We start from the raw sequence: 18,874 nt of genomic DNA, 5'->3' as shown, positions 1-18,874 counted from the left end.
TGTAAATGCAGGCATAGGTCCTGTAAAATCTTTAAAGAAAAGTGATGCGAGAAGAGAAAACATGTCTCTGTTATCTCTGAGGAGCTGTCCCTTTCCAGAACCTAACCTGGGCCAGTAAACTGTTCCAACTCATCCTGATTGAAAATAAGAATGAGCTGGAGGGGATAGAGGTGGAAATGGAGAAGTGAGAAACTTAAGGAGATTGTAAGGTTATTTAGGAACATATGGTCCAAAAAGGACATTTAGCAGAAAGCAGAGGGACAGTTCTCTCTTCCAAAAGGGAAATAATCTTTTGCTCCTGTTGGCATATTTTCCTGAGTATCTCTTGGATGAATTTCTGCAATAGCAAAATAATCAGTTTATCAATATGTAGTGGGTTTAGTGCATTACTTAGAAATGTTGATAGCACAGACTCTTAGACTTGTAGAAATTTTAGGAGTTAGAAAATTAATCCTTCACCTATGCAGGAATTCTGAAAAATAGTTATATTGTTAATACAGGCAAGTTATTCCATCACTAGACACCTCGTGGTGTTAATTTAAATGGTTGGATAAGTACCTAGCCCTTTAATGATATGGTTTGATCCAAAAGATAAAATTGAAGATAAGTAGAGAAAAAAATGAACCAAGAAATGTGTCTAACAGAATCTCCCACCTGAAAATCAGGTCAGTAATCTTAATTTAAAATTAGTTCTCAAAGCCAACATTTCGATAAACCATAGAGAGACCATGCTTCTTTTCTTTTCTTTTCTTAAAATTTCTTTATTGCATTTATTTTATTTTATTTTTTGGCTGCGTTGGGTCTTTGTTGCTGCCCGCGGGCTTTCTCTAGTTGCGGCGAGCGGGGGCAACTCTTCGTTGCGGTGCGTGGGCTTCTCATTGCGGTGGCTTCTCTTTGTTTTGGAGCATGGCTCCTAGGTGTGCGGGCTTCAGTAGTTGTGCATGGGCTTAGTTGCTCCGTGGCATGTGGGATCTTCCCGGACCAGAGCTCGAACCCATGGCCCCTGCACTGGCAGGCGGATTCTTAACCACTGCGCCACCAGGGAAGCCCCCATGGTTATTTTCTGATGAGAGCCTGGATTGTCAGGGTTCTAGACTGCTAGTTGTATATGCGGGATGATTTGGGGGCTGTAAGAAGGAAAAATGTGACTGACTTTAACACTGAATGTATTTTAATATATTACATATTAATATAATGAAAGACAGACATACTTTATAACGATTCCAGGGTCAGATCATTTAGCAGCTGGTCCACCTCATCAAGGATCCAGATCCTTTCTGTCTTCTTGTTCTGCCTTCTCCAGACGCTGGCTTGATGTCTCGCAGCTGGAAGAGGGACAGAGAGAGCACTCCCTTTCCTCATTTATCTTCTGAAGAGACGAGGAAAACTTTTCCAAAGGCCCTCCTCTCTTATCGCATTGGCGAGAATCGTGTGGCATGCTGGTTCCTAACCTCCTCAACCACAAAGGCAGTGGCTACCATGGTTGGTTCAAACCCATCCTGATTTACACCCATGGGACTGGGAGAAGCCCAGTCTCCCTTAAAGTTTATGGCCAGCCGAGTCCTTAAAATCTTTGGGTTTCTATTGACAAGGGTACAGGGAAAAATGAATTTAAGACAGACCATTGCATCAAGAAGGCAGTGTATTTGACAGTCAGTGGAGCACAGAGAAGGGTTTATATGATTCCACCCACCCCATTAAAGGAATCCTTATTATTCACAAGTTCTTTCAAATATTGAGATGAATGCTGTTTTTGTCATTTCACTTCGGCTTGGATATTTTTCCAGATAGAAGAAAATAAGCCTAATTTCTTTCTGTTGTGTCAACTGCCCAAGCAACAGGATTTAAATGTAGCTCTCATGTGACTCCTAACTCTTTTCCTAAAGTTCCTAAGCTAAATTCCCCCGTTCTGCTCAGTCATACCTCGTGGTTTCCAAATCTTTCACTATGTCTTCTCACTGTACATCCCTTATTTCTCCTCAATGAACTACAAGAAACTCAACTTTCAAGACCTAGCTCTGGAAAGCCTTTCCAAATTCCGCATGGTTGTCAGGCGATCCACAGTCTGCTGTAGTCCTCTCATGCCTCCTCAATGCCAACATTTACTGAACTCTACATGCCAGTCATTATGCCAGAGGCTTTATCAAGAACCTCACTTAGGAATTCCCAGGCAGTCCAGTGTTTAGGGCTCCACGCTTCCATTGCAGACGACATGGGTTCAATCCCTGGTCAGGGAAGTAAGAGCCCGCATGCCATTGGCGTGGCCAAAAAAATAAAAAAAGAATCTCACATAATCTTCATAAGAACCCTATGGGACTGTTATAATTTTATCTCAGTTTCATAAGTAACAAAACTGAGGCACAGAGAGATTAAGTAATTTACGAGGTCACACAGTATATAAATGGCGAGGCCAGGATTCAAAACCAGATGATTAGACTCCAGGGTCCTGGCTCATAAGCATTATATCCTACAGCCTCCTATGCTCTTATCGGCATCTCCAGAGTTCTTCTCGCCCAGTGCCTGGCACATAGTGAACACTTCACAAATGTTTGCTGACTGAATGAATGATTCATGATTTTTCTCTTCTATAGAATATCATTTATCAATTTCCTCCTGAAAATGTGATGCCCAGCATTGAAAACACTACTCCAAGTGGTTTTTGGCCAGAACAAAATAAATGGCACATGTGGGAAGCCAGATAATGTCTCCACCCCGTACCCCCCAAAACTGTCCCCAGAAACTGTGAAAATGTTACTCTAAATGGCAAGAGGAACTTTACAGACATAATTAAGGAGATTGAGAGGGGAAGATTATCCAGGTGGGCCCAATGTAATTACAGGGTCTTTATAAGAGGGAGGTAAGGAGGGTCAGAGTCAGAAAAGAACATGTGTTGAGAGAAACAGGTGTCACAGAGAGACCTGAAGATGCTATGCTGCTGGCCTTGAAAATGGAAGAAGGGCCACAAGCCACGGAATGCAAGTGGTCTTTAGACACTGGAAAAGGCAAGGAAACTGATTCCCCCCTGGAACCTCCAGAAGGAATGCAGCCCTGATGACATCTTGATTTTGGACTTCTGACCTCTAGAACTGTAAGGAAATAAATTTGTGTTGTTTTAAGCCAATAAAGTATGATTTGCTGTAACAAAGCTTAGCAGCAGGAGGAAGATAATACAGCACAGATACTTTTCTTGATGTAGTTATGTTTCTATTAATAACAGCCTAGCAGTGTAGCCCTCTTGATATTAGGCACATTGAGTTTTCAGACTGCAGGCAGATTAATCTAAAAATATAGATTCTCTCTTTTCATTTTTTTTTTAAAGACTCTTAGTTGGCATCTGTCCCCTTCATGTGGCCCAGACCTCCTGTATTGTCACCACCATCCTAGTACCTTTTGTTTGCTCTCATTGATGCTGTGTTAGAAGTTTGTTTCCCAAGAGGCCCGTTCACAAGAAATAACAAATTCCCCCACATCCTTGGGACTGTGTTCTCACCACAAAATCTAACATTATGTTACTCGTTTGGATGTAGTCAGAATTTTTTTTTAAAATCTAAATTTCTAAAACGTCTGTCTATGGAAGAGGAAAAGAAGAGTTATTTCAAGTTAAACCATAAAGCATCTCAACCTCTAAGTATTTTGAATCCTGATAATCAGTGATAGCAGATTTCTGACTTCAAGTTAATAGATTCTTGCATTTAGGATATAAGATATTTATTATTTCATTTTGCCTGCCTATCTAAATTTGTATTTTATTACTAACCTATGCCTTGTTATTCCTCCTATGAATCAGAGATATCATCTGTCTTGCAGTCCTTTAATAATGACTTTAACTTGAGCAGTTGGTATATTTAATTCCCTAAACCATGCTTATTAAAGTGTGGGCCTTGGACAGGCAGCATCAGCAACTTCTGGGAGCCTGTTAGAAATAAAAATTCTCAGGCTACACTCTAGTCCTGCAGAATGAGAGACCCTGAGGCGGGGCCAAAAATCTGAGGCAATAATTAGGGCTTGGAACTATGTTAGGTGATGGGGTCAGAGTGTGAGACCTCTACAGACCTTTTTGGAAAAGTCATTCATATCTCAGTGACTAAGAATCCTTGGGTAAGATTCTCTTCTGGCAAATTCTAAGTACATGCGTGTCTTATTTTAAGCAAAGATAACACTAGAAAAGGAAAACCTTTTGGAAAAAAATAAACAAGGAAGATTATTTTCTGCATAAAGCAAATTACAAATATCATCTTTCCAAATGCTCCCAGGAAGTTGTTTCCTCTAGTTCCCACCACGCTGTTTATGTCCAACAGTTACAATACCCTGACAAATAGTGTTTGTCTACATGTCTGCTCATCTGCAATCATCATCAAGGTGGAAAATCTGTTCATTCACCACTGTTCTCTTTGAACTTAGCCAGTGCATGACACATAGAATCTCAGTAAGTGTTTGTAGTCTTAATGCCTATTTCCCTCATATCATTTCTCAAGGCAGGAATTCCAATGTCTAGGATTCTGTATGTCTGATGCCTGGAATGCCATTGTGCTGGGTATATAGTAGGTTCTTGATAAACATATAAATGAATAAATCAATGAAATCATGATGTACATATCCAATTCCATTCCCCCATTAACATGATCATTTCACATTGTGATGTACTATGAAGTTTTAGTAGAAATAAGTAGGCATGGGTTGGTGCCAAAGGAATTTCTGTTGCACTAAGATTTTGATTGCCAAAACATTTGACATTGCACAAACTACTTCTGTAGAGATGAAGAAAAGCCAGCTAGTGAAAAGATAGATGATTTCAGAAATTAACCTGAATTTTGACCAGAATTCATTTTATTATATCTGAACCAAAACACACGTTATTGAAAAAAGACTAATTGTATTAAGTACTAACAGTAAAATATTAAGAAATGCTGATAACCGTATGGTTCCTAGAGCAATAGGAAGCAATTTTATATTAAATCTGTCACTGCGGGCTTCCCTGGTGGCGCAGTGGTTGAGAGTCCGCCTGCCAATGCAGGGGATACGGGTTCGTGGCCCGGTCCGGGAAGATCCCACATGCCGCGGAAAGGCTGGGCCCGTGAGCCATGGCCGCTGGGCCTGCGCGTCCGGAGCCTGTGCTCTGCAACGGGAGAGGCCACAACAGTGAGAGGCCCACGTACCACAACAAAACAAAACAAAACAAAACAAAAATAAATCTGTCACTGCAAGTTTGCCATACGATTTTTTTTCTAAGAATATTTCTCGTGAAGTAAGTGACATTATGTCCAAACTTATATTCATGGTTGATTTTTATGAAAAGATCCCAGCCCTTAGTTTTCTAACTGGATATACAGAGAATCAAATCTACAGCAATTTTGTCTCCTGTTAACTGGTTTGGGGAGATAGAAGAGTAGATTATAATAGAATACTGAAGAAGAGTCTTTTCCCCCACAAAGACAAGCTGTTTTTTTGGGTTTTTTTTTTGCTGTACACGGGCCTCTCACTGTTGTGGCCTCTCCCGTTGCGGAGCATAGGCTCCGGACGCGCAGTCTCAGCGGCCATGGCTCACGGGCCCAGCCGCTCCGCGGCATGTGGGATCTTCCCAGACCGGGGCATGAAACCGTGTCCCCTGCATTGGCAGGCGGACTCTCAACCAGTGCGCCACCAGGGAAGCCCTACAAGCTGGTTTTAAATTTGTTTAACCACTAAGCAAATTTAAACACCGTTCTTTATTGTTGTTTTTACCTGATCCTTTGATATGCTAATATGTATTGCTTGTGGCTTGGAGGAGGGTTAGAACTCAATCTTATTTGACTCAGATCTTGTATTCTTTTTTTTTTTTTAATTTTATTTATTTTTGGCTGCGTTGGGTCTTCGTTGCTGCGCGGGCTTTCTCTAGTTGTGGCAAGAGGGGGCTACTCTTCCTTGCGGTGCGCTGGCTTATTGTTGCTGTGGCTTCTCTTGTTGCGGAGCATGGGCTCTAGGAGCGCAGTCTTCAGTAGTTGCAGCACTCGGGCTCTAGAGCACAAGTTCAGTAGTTGTGGCGCAAGGGCTTAGTTGCTTCAGGGCATGTGGGATCTTCTCGGACCAGGGCTCGAACCCATGTCCCCTGCATTAGCAGATGGATTCTTAACCACTGCGCCACCAGGGAAGTCCTGAATCTTGTATGCTTGGAACTCAGATTAGCATCTTCCAACAACACAGTTTGGAAAAGGCTACTCAACTCCAAAAGCAAGTATTTAATTCATTGTGAAATAACATTTATAAAGGGAAGAAATAAAAAGACCCACAGAACACTGCATCAGACTCTGTTTTTACCTGTTAGGTCACTCCTGGATGGATCTTTATGTTTAAGGACAGTAAGAAGAGCATCATTTCTACTAGGGAAAAAAATAGAAATGATAATGAAATGGAAATGTTGGTGTTTAGCTTGAAAATAAAAAAAAATTAAAGACATAAATGGATCACTATTTTATCAACATCCAGAAACTTGGGGATTAAGTTATATCTGTGCACTTTAGTTTTTTTCTGTGTATGTCAGTCATTTGAGGGATTTCAGGACAAAAGCATTAGGTCCCTCTCTCTCTGCCAAATGAATGCATGTGCCAGGGATCAGGACCCACCCAGACCTAGGTTTGAATCTGGTTTTATTCCTGTTTTTGTCCTCTTCATACTATCTCAGTAATATTTAACTCCTAGGTTAGCTATCATTAAATGTGATCATGAATGCCAAGTCCCTCCTTAGGGCTCAAGAAATGTTACTTTCTTTCTGCTTCACCTACCTCTCTCTCCTGTCTAGGGTTTTTATTCATTTGGGGCTGCCACACTCTGCCTTGTGTTATTAGGTGACTGTTAATAAGAATTTGTTTTAGGGCTTCCCCGGTGGCGCAGTGGTTAAGAATCTGCCTGCCAATGCAGGGGACACGGGTTCGAGCCCTGGTCCGGGAAGATCCCACATGCCGCAGACGAACTAAGCCCATGTGCCACAACTACTGAGCCTGCACTCTAAAGCCCGTGAGCCACAACTACTGAGCCTGTGTGCCACAACTATTGAAGCCCGCGTGCCTAGAGCCCGTGCTCCACAACAAGAGAAGCCACAGCAGCAAGAAGCCTGCCCACCGCAATAGTAGCCCCTGCTTGCCGCAAATAGAGAAAGCCCGCGCCCAGTAACAAAGACCCAACTCAGCCAAAAATAAATAAATTTATTTTTTTTAAAAAAAGAATTTTTTTTAAACCTCTTTATGTTTCCCCATGAATCCCTGCTATAAATATTCATCCCTCCTCTATCTCTAGACGGTAGCCATGCTTTGGTGTTCTGTTGTTCAGTGACTTTTCTGTTACAGGATAAAAAGACAAAAGTTACCAGATCCCTAAAAGATGACTGAAATATGTTTTCAAAAGCATAGACTGATGGAGGCAGAGAAGGTGGAGTCCACTGTTGTTCTCTGTTTGGGTGGGGCTGGGAGTCAGGGTGTTCTAGAGAGAAAGGGAAGAGAGGCCTAAGCGGAGTTTGGAGAGATTTGCCTAATGTTGGGAAGTGAAAGAGCAAGTTGTGGGTCTCCAGGATATAATCACACAGAGAGCTGCTCTAGGTGGTGGGATGTCTGATGGGGTGGCCCTGGGTATCTAGGCTGGGGGCTGGTGGTGTTGAAATAAACACCATGTGAGAGGGAAGCACAGGTGAAATGGAGATGAAGGGCTCAACAAGATGACGTTTGAAAGCTCTTTCAGGACACTGTTAATTATTAGAATATAAGCTCCAGGAGAGCAAGGATTTTTGCCTGTTTCCTCACCGGCAAACTGTATTCCTAGCACCTTCAACAGTGTCTGACATATAGCAAGCACTTAATCAATATGCATTTGATGACTGAATGTGGAGTGTTAATGACATGAAGGATAGAAGTTCAGGTAAGATGGGGGAAAAGAAGGAGAGGTCAAGGATGACAAGCATTATCAGTAATAATGAGTCAGTTAAGAGAAAAGGCTGGTTGGTGTGGAAGACTAAAACATTCAGTTTTCTATTTGTAGACTCTGCTTTTTGTAAAGTACTTTGCATACAGTGGGTGCTGATAAATACATGATGGACGGGATGTTCAGCAAGCAGTTGGGAGTACACGATTGAGAATTAAGCAAGTAGTTGGAGCTAGAAATGGAAGACTCCCCAGTCCCTCTGTGGAAGTGGTGAGTGGGTCCCAGAGAGATCTCAGATATAGAGTAAGTGCGGGGGGGCAGGAGGGTGACAACTGCAAGGACATGCGCATTTCCTGAAGCAATGTACAAATGAACTTATGAATCATCTTGGAGTTAAGTACAATTTAGGGACAACTTCCAAATATTTAGTATTGGATTTTTATTGCTTTCCAGCCTGTGGATTAGAATTTTATCTGAGAGAGTCTCAGTGGCAGGACTCTTGGTGTTAACGGACCCAGGAAGATTCAACGGTATTCAGCTTTTAAATCTATAGACAGTAAATGTTTTATCAGTTATACAAAACTTGGGGGATCCAACGTCTAGGATTTGGCTTGGTTAAAATGCATTAATTTATCTTGTAATAGGCACAGAGGCATACAATTAAATCCTGCCTACTCCCATCCCTCTCTCCAAGCAAAACCAAAATTATATGTGCTTCTTTTCAGTCCCTTAGGCAGGGATTCAGAAACCCCCAGTTTTATGGAATAATACTAAAGTGATGGTGAAGATGAAATTTATCAGTATTTGCCACTTCTGAGGCACTGCAGACCGTTGCTTGGATGGTCAGTATATCACGTGTTAATAGACTTGTAATAATTAACAGTCATGAGCAGGATTTGAAAAAACTCCTGCCAATCTGAACACACACACAAAATAAATTTAAAAAGTTGACAAGAAGATACAGTAAAAATGAAAACTGTAGTAAAACAGACTACTAGTTTAAATCACTGGGAAACAATCGTCAGTTTTAACCCTTCATTTACTTCTACTTCAGATGTTCATAAGTGGTTCCTGTATCTAGAGGTTTTCATTACTGATACTGGTCCTCTTTTATTCATAATGTCCTGTAGTGTAATAAACTATTCCTAGTGAGGAATAAAAATAAAGAATTGAAGTACTGGGTATGCATGCTTCCAGGAAGCCGCTGATCATGTTTTCTTTGTGATGACCCTGATGCCGTTATAGCTACTGCTTCTACAACTATAATTACCTTAAAAATGGGATCTGCCCCCCCAAGTGAGTTCAGGTGTGAAAGAGAGCAGACTGACCTGGGAGGGATGATGGCTAGGGTTCTGATGAAAGGTTTCAGTAACTTTCTGTATATCCCTGGAGAAAACATTCTGGGTTTTTGGAAACTGGAAATGACTACAATTCCATTTCAGTTGACATTCTGATACCCATGCACAAAAGGCTAATTAAGCCTTCACAAGATTCTCATTCAGTTAACCATGGTTGTGTTTTCCCAAAATGTCCCACTGTAGCATGTAATTGATTTTCTCACATTCTTCATCTCTTGAATAGAAAGGCACTATGTCATGGGTGTGAAGAGTTTAATATGGGTTCAAAGTTTAGATTTGGGCCCTTGGACAAGCTGTGTAATTTCTCTGAGCCTTAATTCCTTATCTGGAAAATGGGAATAACGATATTTAGCTTACGGGCTTGCTGTGTGGTAAACAATGCAGTCTATAAAATCACCTAGCATCTGGCAGGAGTATAATATGTCACACTAGAGTTGTCAACTTTAATAATATAAGCAAAAACGAGTTTTTTGGGGAATAGCCAGAGGAACTGCAATCCTGGTTACGCGAACCATGGCAGACCATACGCAAATCCAAAGAACAAGGAACGGGAACCTGCTTTTATAGCGAAGGGTCAGGGGGGGATTGGGAAGGGCTATTATAACCAAGGAGTCGATTGGAGGAAGCTGGGAGTTCAAAGTATGGAGGCTTTTCATTGGTTGGGCTGCTACAGTTTATGATTGGCTGGGCTAGCCTTGGGCAAAGAGTTTTCTTCTTCCTGCTGGATAGTAAAGTAGGCAAGACCTTTACTGTTTGGAGTAATTGGAGCTGCATGGCAGATCATGAAAGCTCCCACTACGGGCCTGTTCTGACTCGAATTTTAGCTGAAGTGTCTTTAATTAACCCTAGTATATCCAGCGGTTCCACCTTGCCCTTCTTTTTTCCCCTACCCTCTTGAATCCCCTATGTTTATCTTCAGCTGTGGTGGCGGAAAGCTGGGAGAGGTTCCTAGTTATGCAGGGCCGAGGTTCCTAGTTATGCAGGGGCCGAGGTTCCTGGTTCTAGAGAGTCCTGGGGGACTCTCTAGAACCAACTTGGTATCCCACCAGTGTCTCTCTGCTTGACAAGTCAGTCTCTTACAAATATTCTTTGGTGATGTAGAATTCCCTGCAAGTTTGAAATTAGATGAGTTCCTTTTAATTCAAAGGTTGAGAATAATAGAAACCTAAAACACTGTCACTATCAGGGTTCTGATGAAAATGGTGTATAATCCTCCCTTTACAACAGAGTTTTGTCATTAATTCTCAAAAAAACCACAGACCCCCCCACTCCCCAACAAGCAAAGTTCAGTTTGATATGTTTCCAAGCAACTGCATGTAAAAATTCCTAAAACATGAAATGCTTTGAAATTTCTACTTTTTTTTTTTTGGTTACAAATGGCGCTTATTGTGAAAATCAAACATTCTGAAATGAATAGTTTAGAAAGGAAAGTCCTCCCATGAATGCATCCTCCAGAGATAGCTAATGTTCATGTCTGGTGTGTAGCGTATCAGATACTTTGTTTGTGTACTAACATAAGCTGTACTATAAATATCATTATTTCTATTTTTTGTATATCTAACAGTAACAGGATCCTACTAGGCAACTTGCTTAGCAACTTGCTGTTTAAATTTAATAATATCTTGGACATTACTCCAAGTCATTAGATATAGGACTAACTCATGGTTTTAGTGACTATACAGAAATCTACAGTATATGTGAACCCTATTACTCCAATCCCTTACCAATGGCTGTTTGAGTCATGGTGTCTCTCCATTATATGCAATATCTAAATGGCAATTCTTAAACACAACTTTGTATAACTAGGCAAAGATATCTACAACAGAAGTTTCTATCAGTGGAATTTCTGCAACAAAGTATATAAATGTTTAAAATTATAATTGATTTTGCTAAAATATCCTCCAAAAAAACCTGACCAATTTGCATTCTCACAAAAAGCACAGGAAAGTACTTATATCTCCACACTAAGATTTTTTAAAGGTTTTTATATTTTTAAAAAATATTTATTTATTATTTGGTTGCATGGGGTCTTAGTTGTGGCAGGTGGGCTCCTTAGCTGCGGCACATGAACTCTTAGTTGTGTCATGCGTGTGGGATCTAGTTCCCTGACCAGGGATGGAACCAGGGCCCCTGCATTGGGAGTGCGGAGTCTTATCCATTGCGCCACCAGGGAAGTCCCCACACTGGGTTTTAATAATCATTTTTACCAATAAGTGCAAATGATACATAACTTTAAATTTGATTAGTGAAGTCAAGACTCTTCAAATTTACTAGAATGTAAGCTCCACAGGGGCAGAAATTATTGTCTGTTTCCTTCACAGCTATATACCTGCTCAGAACAGTGCCTGGCACATAGTAGGCATACATATTTGTTTAATTAAGTAATGTTTATTTTTCTCTTCAGAGTGCTGCTTGTTCATGTAGTTTGCCTATTTTTCTATTAAATTCTTGGGGTTTTTTTTGGCCCCCTAAGAGCTCTTGGTATAATAAGTAACCATTTGCTGTGTGCTGCAAGTATTTTTTCCCAACTTGTCTTTTTATTTCTTGGTGCGTTTTGCCTTTAGAAACTACATTTTTATGAGTTCGAATGTATTAACCTTTTTCTTCAAGCTTCTTTCATGCCTAGTTTTTTTCCACTGCACAATAAAAACAAGATTCACATAGGTTTTCTTCTTGTTCTTTCAACATGGGCTTAAGGGTTTTGTTTTGTTTTCATCTGATATTTCTATTTGGTGTCTACTGATTGGAAAAATGCATTGTATAGAATAAAGAGCACACAGGTAGGGAATCGCCAAGTTAGAGAGTTCAAATTTGTACCTAAACACTGACGCATTTTTATTTTGGATTTTTTTTTTACTCTCTTTCCCCAAACACATAAAAATAACTTTGTTAGTGCCTTTTAAAAAATTACAAATATTGCTCATGTACATTATAAATACTTCAAGTTAGATAGATTTAGGGTAAGCAGCAAAAATCCCCTTTCTTTCTCTACCCCTATAATTCTAGAAGAAATCTCTGTCAACATTTTGGTGTGTAAGCTTCAGGACTTTTTCTTATGTACTCACAAATATATACACACATACCAGTGGTCCTTTATTTTTCTGCTTGATATAAATGGATCACACCGTATGTGTTTTATGAATGTAGAACTTCTAAAGCCAATATACTGTAGCTGTCATCATATCAGTATATGTATATACATATTTATAATAGCTTTGCAACAGTTGCATTCATTACTAGGATATACTACCATAATCTAATTAGTCACTTTCTATTCGTGGGCATTATTTTCCTGTTTTTAAACATTACAGGCAATGCTGCTGTGACCATCCCCATACATATTTTTGTGTTCCTGTGTAATTAGTTCTGCAGGATGGAGTCCTAAAAAATGGAACTGCTGATTTGAAAGGCACACGCATTTACAGCAGACTGGAGTTTGCGAAATGCAGAGAAGCCTTTGTGCCACTCACAGCCCACTGTAATGACTCCACCTTGCACTCTGCTTCAGGAGTGCTATAGAAAATAGCTTTTTGCTTTTTGTTTTTTAAGCATGAAGTTTTGAACATGAAAATATAAAATAGTTAATTATTTGAGTGTAGGTTTACGTACATTTTGCCCAGCAATTCCACTTTTAGGGATCCATCCTATAACAACACTCCCATGAAGTGAAGTAGCATAAGTTCAGCTCCATAAACCAGTTATGATAAAAGAAAGTTGTTAAAAATGTTAAGTATCATTAATGCGCTAAGTGAGTGCTCTAAGTGATCCAGATATTTTGTCTCAATTATCAGTCATGGGACTGGAAATTAGGAGAGCATCTCCACAGACAGATGGGAAGGGTGAGACATCTCCCTTCTCTCCTGTGAGGTGGCACATCAGCTGGGACAGTGGTCCAGGCTTCTAACATTTCTCAGGATTGAATAAGAGCTCTGAGCAAGCTGCTCCAAGATACAGCAGCTTTGTCCACTGCTCCCACCCCCTCGCCCCGCCCACACACAATTCGGGGAGGTGTCCTACCATCTGGCGGTCTGTGCAGGGAGCTACCCAGCAACCAGAAGGGCCAACCTCTTTTCGTTGTCGGGGTAACTAGGAGTCAGGAAGAGATCTCAGTTCCTTTCCCACCTGGTCCTCATTCCTAGATCACTTGGCTTGAGGCCAGAACTGCCTTCCAGGGAGATAAGTCAAGGAACTTTAGCATAACCACCGAATTGCCCTCTAAAAAGGAAGTAGTACTTTACGGTTACTTGAATAGCTTCCTTGCCACCTTTGCTGGAAACTCACTAATTGACTCTTTAACCTTTTTAGTTTTTGCCAATCTGATTTCTCATGACTGTCTAGTTTTTCTTACAGTGTTATTATAAAACAGACACTAAAGTTTTTGCACATGTTTGTGGACTATTTGTCTTTCTTCTGTGAATTGCTTGCTTATGACCTGTGTCCTATTTTTAAATGTGTTGTCTTCATGGATCCATAGGAATTCTTTATATATATTCTGGATATTAACCCTTTTTAATAATACTGCAATTGTTTTCCATCAGTTGTCTTAATTACGGCTCCCACCACATAGATATTGACATGCTCATGTGCTTAGAACTTGCTGAACCCCAGTTCCACCTTCTCCCTTCCCTCCCTCTCCAGCTTGTAGAAGGAGAGTAAATGCAGTTCCTGACAACTACTGGGCCACTAAGACCTCTGAAACCTTGACAGGACTAGTAGAATAAGGAGAATAAGGAGAATAGTAGAATAAGGAGACACTATCATTTATGAAGTGGCAAATAAGCTTTCTGGTAGATGTGAATTCCTTTTTCATGAACTCACAATACTGGGGAAAACAACACAATGGTTATTTATATATGCAAACATGTAGCTGAGCCCTTGCTCTGGAATGGAGATTTGCAGAAGATTGGGCTCTGCTTGAAAGTACTAAACTGCCATTTGCTAAAGCAATAGTTTTTCTACACTGTAGGCAGACTCATAGCTCTAAGTTAGGATTTAGACTCCTTACACACTGGCTTATTATTTTTGAGATGCACATGTCCTCGATTTTTTTTTTTTTTTTTTTTGCCACACCACACGGTGTTTGGGATCTTAGTTCCCCGACCAAGGACTAAACCCGTCCCTGCAATGGAAGTGCAGAGTCTTAACCACTGGACTGCCAAGGAAGGCCCTGCACATGTTGTTTAAATAATTGCTTGCAGGAGATAAAGACAGGGCTGGCAGGATCTTTATGTAGAGTTGGAGGAAGGATTGTATGTAAAAAGGGTTAGCTTGGTCAAGCTCAGTCCTGAGTCAGATATCGTTTAAAACTGAACACCCCAAGATTTGAGAATGTTACGAAAACTTTTTAAAAAATTATTATTAACTTATGAGGGGATATTGTGCGAAAGTGGCCTCTTTTCACTTTGTGGGTATCTCCAGTCCTGGGGTTCATCTACTATGATCTGATGTGACTTGCTGACAGCACACCCCTACAAGTAGGTCTCTTCTGCATGGAGTAGACAGTCCTACATCAATCATGCCAAGAAAGCCTGCACTTGGGACGGGGCATGAGAATTTGGAAGGCAGGCTGTATACTGGGGTGAAGAAGAAATACTACTTTCTTGAACCTTACTCTAGACTGTGATTCTACAGAGTGCTGAATGGTACCCCAGGGTAGTGCGGGGAACCTGGCTTTCACCTGTCCCTGGATACCCTGGGACACATCCCATGAGACAATATCATTTTAATTCAAAGAGATTGCACCATCCATAATCAAAAAACAAACCTAGCAAACAAGGCCAGCCCTATGTGTACAATGCCTAAATATTATGATTTCAGGGATCTTTAAAAGACCCTGCATGTCCCAGTAGTCCTGGCCCTTCCCTTCCCACCTTATTAGAATAAATCTTCTACACAAAGGCTGACTTATAGTCACATTGTGAAAACATCCCTCCCCCCAAAAAAAAGTTACCAAAAACACTATCCCAGAGACGGCTACAAACTCACCCTACTTAATTCTTTATCACCCTCCACAAGAATTCAAAATTTTTACATAGTTGCAATAATGTGCCCATGCAATAATGTATCCTGCATTAAAAAAAAAAAAAAAGTTTTACAGGTCAAAAGCCCTTACTCCAGATAGTTACATAGTGATACGACATTCCAGAAAGAAAACTGAGTTTAGTTCCGGGCACTTTCATTTGAATCACTGCTCCAAAATAGGTGGTATGACCTTGGGCACATTACTTAACCTCTTGACCCCATTTCATCATTTTTAGGATGAGATTATTCTGGTTTGCAGGATGAATGAGAGAAACAGACATGATACATGGAGGGTAGCTGACTCATGGTGGGAAAGGACTGGCAGCTAATATTCCTACTTCCTGGATTGATGTTTCTTTTGAGATGAGCGCTGTGTTGAGAATTCTCTATGTTATAATCTATTTTAATCCTCCTAACAACCCCTGAAGATAGGTTGTACTATCTCACTGTAGAGGTGGCCAAAAGGAAGTATACTGAGGTTAAGTCACTTGCTCAAGGTCACACTGCAGGCCAAAGGAGGAGGTGGAATTTGAATTAGGTTAGGGTGAACAGTGCCTTCTTGGTCACTGACTATGAAGAAGCACAAATGTCACCTAAGAACAGTGGATTGCCTCTCCCCTTAGCACATGACGTTGCAGATTAAAAAACCCTGGGAAAGCCAGAGGGGAGGAGGTATACCACTGCTCTAATTCTGAAAATCATGAACAAGAGAAGGGTAATTAACTCAGGAGAACCTAAAAGAGCAAAGTAACCTCAAGAAAAATGGGCCCAGATGGACAAATTCCCTAAACATCTTTCATGACTCTGATGTCTCAGGAACCACCTTTAAAATGACAAAACCTGTGTGGGTTACTTCACAGGCAATTTGTAGAAAGGAAAGGGATAGGAATTTTCTGAACCCTCTGGGTTTTTTGATAGGAGAACTGGGAAAATAAGTGCTGCCTCCCAGGGCTGTTGTTAAAATTAATACAAATACCAGAAGGTCCATCACAGACGGAGGACTTTGTTTCAGTGCCTGACACATTACTCACTTTGAATTGCACCCAAGTCTGTGGCTCTTCTCCCTGGGGTCATTTGATGGCATGTGATTTATATCACAAACACTGAAATTTAAAAAGTATTCAGAGGGAAGAGATATGGGGACATATGTATATGTATAACTGATTCACTTTGTTATAAAGCAGAAACTGACACACCATTGTAAAGCAATTATACTCTAATAAAGATGTTAAAAAAAAAGTATTCACAGCTATCCAAGTATGAAGACGCTTTTCTCAAGGGAGACCTACTTTAATAAGAAAAGAAAATGCATGTCTCACCTTTGTTCTTCTCCCTAAAGTAACGTTTCCTCCAAAAGATAAAAAGCACTAACACATTTGTCCTTGAAGGGCCGAGCCCAGGAATTCTGGTCTCTCTGAACACCCTCTCCCTTCCTGCTGGCGACCAAACCGCCTGCTCCGCCTCGTGTCACAGAAGTCCCCCCACGCGCCAAGCAAAAAGTGTTTACTTCTGCCGCCTGCCAGCCCGGCGGGGAGGGCGGGGGAAGCACCCGAGGTGCCCCTCACTTTCGCCCCTGCAGCTTTCCAAACAAACCAGGGCGGGATGGGAGTGTCTTCTTGGCTGTGGAACTTGATCCTCCTACCTTGTCCTGAAGCCACCCGCCGCTTTCCCCCGGCCCCCTTCGCGGTGATTTTCCTGTCCGGGACGCCCGGAGAGGGCGCGCGGCTGGTGTCCGCCCAGCCGGAAAGGTAGGGGCTCGGCCGCGCTCCCACCTAGCCGGCCCGGGGAGCCGAGACGGGGAGCCCCACCAGCTCCCTCCGCATTGCACCTTCCTCCGCGAACTCGGGGGCGGCCGCGGCCACCACGCATCAGGCGCCAGCCGCCGAGCGGGAGGAGCTTCTCCGCGGCACCGGAGACGCTAGGCGCTTTCGCCGGAGATCCGAACCCGGGCGCGGCGGGCAGCGCACGCGCCGGCGGACGCCTGGGACTCCGGGCTGCGCCGCGCCCTTCCCTGCTCCCCCGCCGGGTCCGAGGGAGACTGAATCCCTCCCGCGCCGCCCCTTGAACCGCGCCACCTTCCTCCGGTTACCGCCGGCTGCGGGCTTCGGCGGCTCGATGCTTCAGGCGCCGCGGGAGAGGCAGCAGCCGGCTGGAGCGAGCGGCGACGAGGGAGCCGAGAGCAGCGGGCCTCCGGCCCCGGAGCCCGGCACGCCTCTGCGGTCTTCGCGCCGGGGCCTCGGCGGGTAACTCTACCCCGCCCGCTTCGCTGCGGGTTTGTATCGCCGGGGGAGGGAGGTTGGCGGAGAGGAGAGATCCGCGGGCTTTGCAGCCCCTGAGGCTGAGGATCAGGGGCCGGGGGCGCGCCTCCACGCACCAACCCCCCTCCCCCCAGGAGCCTGCGTGCGCTGGTCCCGTACCCCCGGGTTTAGGGAGTCGGGGGCGCTCGGCCCCAGGTGCTCTCCCGGGAGGGGCGGGAGGGGCGCTGGAAGCTTGCGCGCAGGAAAGGCCGACGGGGGTGATGGGCGCTTTGCTCACTATTGTTTGCCTGTAAAAGGGTCTGTACGCGAGCAGGGGCGAGAGGTCTGGAAGGTTCTCGCGTTTTACCTTAGAAAATTTTGCTAGAAACCCTTCTTCCCGTTACGGTGGAACTAGACCTAGCAAACCCAGCTCCGAGGCAATTTGGAGGAAAGGGCGGCGGTGAGAAAATTTCCGTGACTTGGGCTGCCGTTAGTTTAGGGGGTAGGGGAGAAGACGCTTGTGGTTTTGAGGCGGATTGTTTCCGAGCTCCCTGGCAATCTCAGCCCCTGTGTGCTGTTCTTTTGGCTTGAAAGAAAATCTATCAAAAGCTATTTTCAGAAACTAAAAACAAACCCAAAACAGTTTTTTGGGGGAGGGTCTTCAGTAGAAGGGCGGGGAGAGAGGTTGGGGACGGGGTTGGGCGTTGCTGTTCAAAGATGATGGTTCAGAAACGGTTCTTGGGAGTGGTGATGAAAAAGACATCTTGCATGCTAGCATATCAGAAACTACGTAAACTGCAGATTCTAAACTCAGCAAAGCCGCATGTGCTTAAGAGGAGCGCCGCCGGGGGTAGATAGTTAAGAAAATTGCCGATCGGCCAGAAGCCTCTCGCCCTTTGGCCCCAAGTTCACACTAACCTTTGGTCTCTGATAGCAGCTTTTACAAGGCTAGCTTGGATATTTGACTTTCCGGTCATAAAACTTTCTCTCCCGGCTGCAGACCATGAAACTATCTTTTTATTTATATGGAGATGTTAAATATTTAGGAGGATCTGGTCAGGGTGGCAGGTTATTTTCCCTTCGAAAGCATGCTGATTTGACATTTGTAAAGTGACTCGTTTTCGTTTCCTTTTCCTTTCACCTACGACTGCTTTTAAACACGAAGATCTGCAAAGAGCCACTCTTAGATTGTTATCTATTGATAGTTTGTCGTCTCTGAATAAGGCTAATTGTCCCGGAGGTACTTTAGATACTGGCAACTTTGGTTTATGAGGAGAGAACTCTTCTAGAAACTGTGTTTTCCTGTTCTGGCTTCAAACTGTCCTTAATCCTGGAGGGGGAGGGGAGGTCTTCATTGGTTGCCCTTGGGGC

General features: G+C 42.8%; 1 protein-coding gene and 1 long non-coding RNA gene across 15 annotated transcripts in view; one reads left to right on the top strand and one right to left on the bottom strand.

Annotated features, from left to right (window-relative positions):
• Positions 1-751: 751 nt before the first annotated feature.
• On the bottom strand, positions 752-17,474 carry LOC132521246 (uncharacterized). The gene is made up of 3 exons (XR_009540778.1): positions 16,586-17,474; positions 1,212-1,325; positions 752-1,127 (listed from the first exon to the last, which is right to left on the bottom strand). It is a non-coding gene; the product is annotated as an uncharacterized LOC132521246 (long non-coding RNA).
• ST3GAL6 (ST3 beta-galactoside alpha-2,3-sialyltransferase 6) overlaps positions 16,878-18,874 on the top strand; it is a 75,166-nt gene continuing 73,169 nt past the window's right edge. For 5 of the 14 annotated variants that reach the window (XM_060150714.1, XM_060150715.1, XM_060150713.1 and 2 more), the window contains exon 1: positions 16,925-17,538. Coding sequence is in view for 1 of the 14 variants with exons in the window: in XM_060150719.1 (XP_060006702.1) it covers positions 17,382-17,509 (128 nt within the window). In the remaining 13 variants the exon portion in view is untranslated. Of the gene's footprint in view, positions 17,539-18,874 lie in introns of all 14 variants that reach the window. The other 9 variants (XM_060150710.1, XM_060150705.1, XM_060150708.1 and 6 more) reach the window with 7 other exon arrangements.

Source organism: Lagenorhynchus albirostris, chromosome 5 (genome assembly GCF_949774975.1).
Source record: "Lagenorhynchus albirostris chromosome 5, mLagAlb1.1, whole genome shotgun sequence".
Taxonomy (NCBI): domain Eukaryota; kingdom Metazoa; phylum Chordata; class Mammalia; order Artiodactyla; family Delphinidae; genus Lagenorhynchus; species Lagenorhynchus albirostris.
The sequence above is the reverse complement of the archived record's forward strand: the minus strand, read 5'-3'. Positions and strand labels throughout refer to the sequence as shown.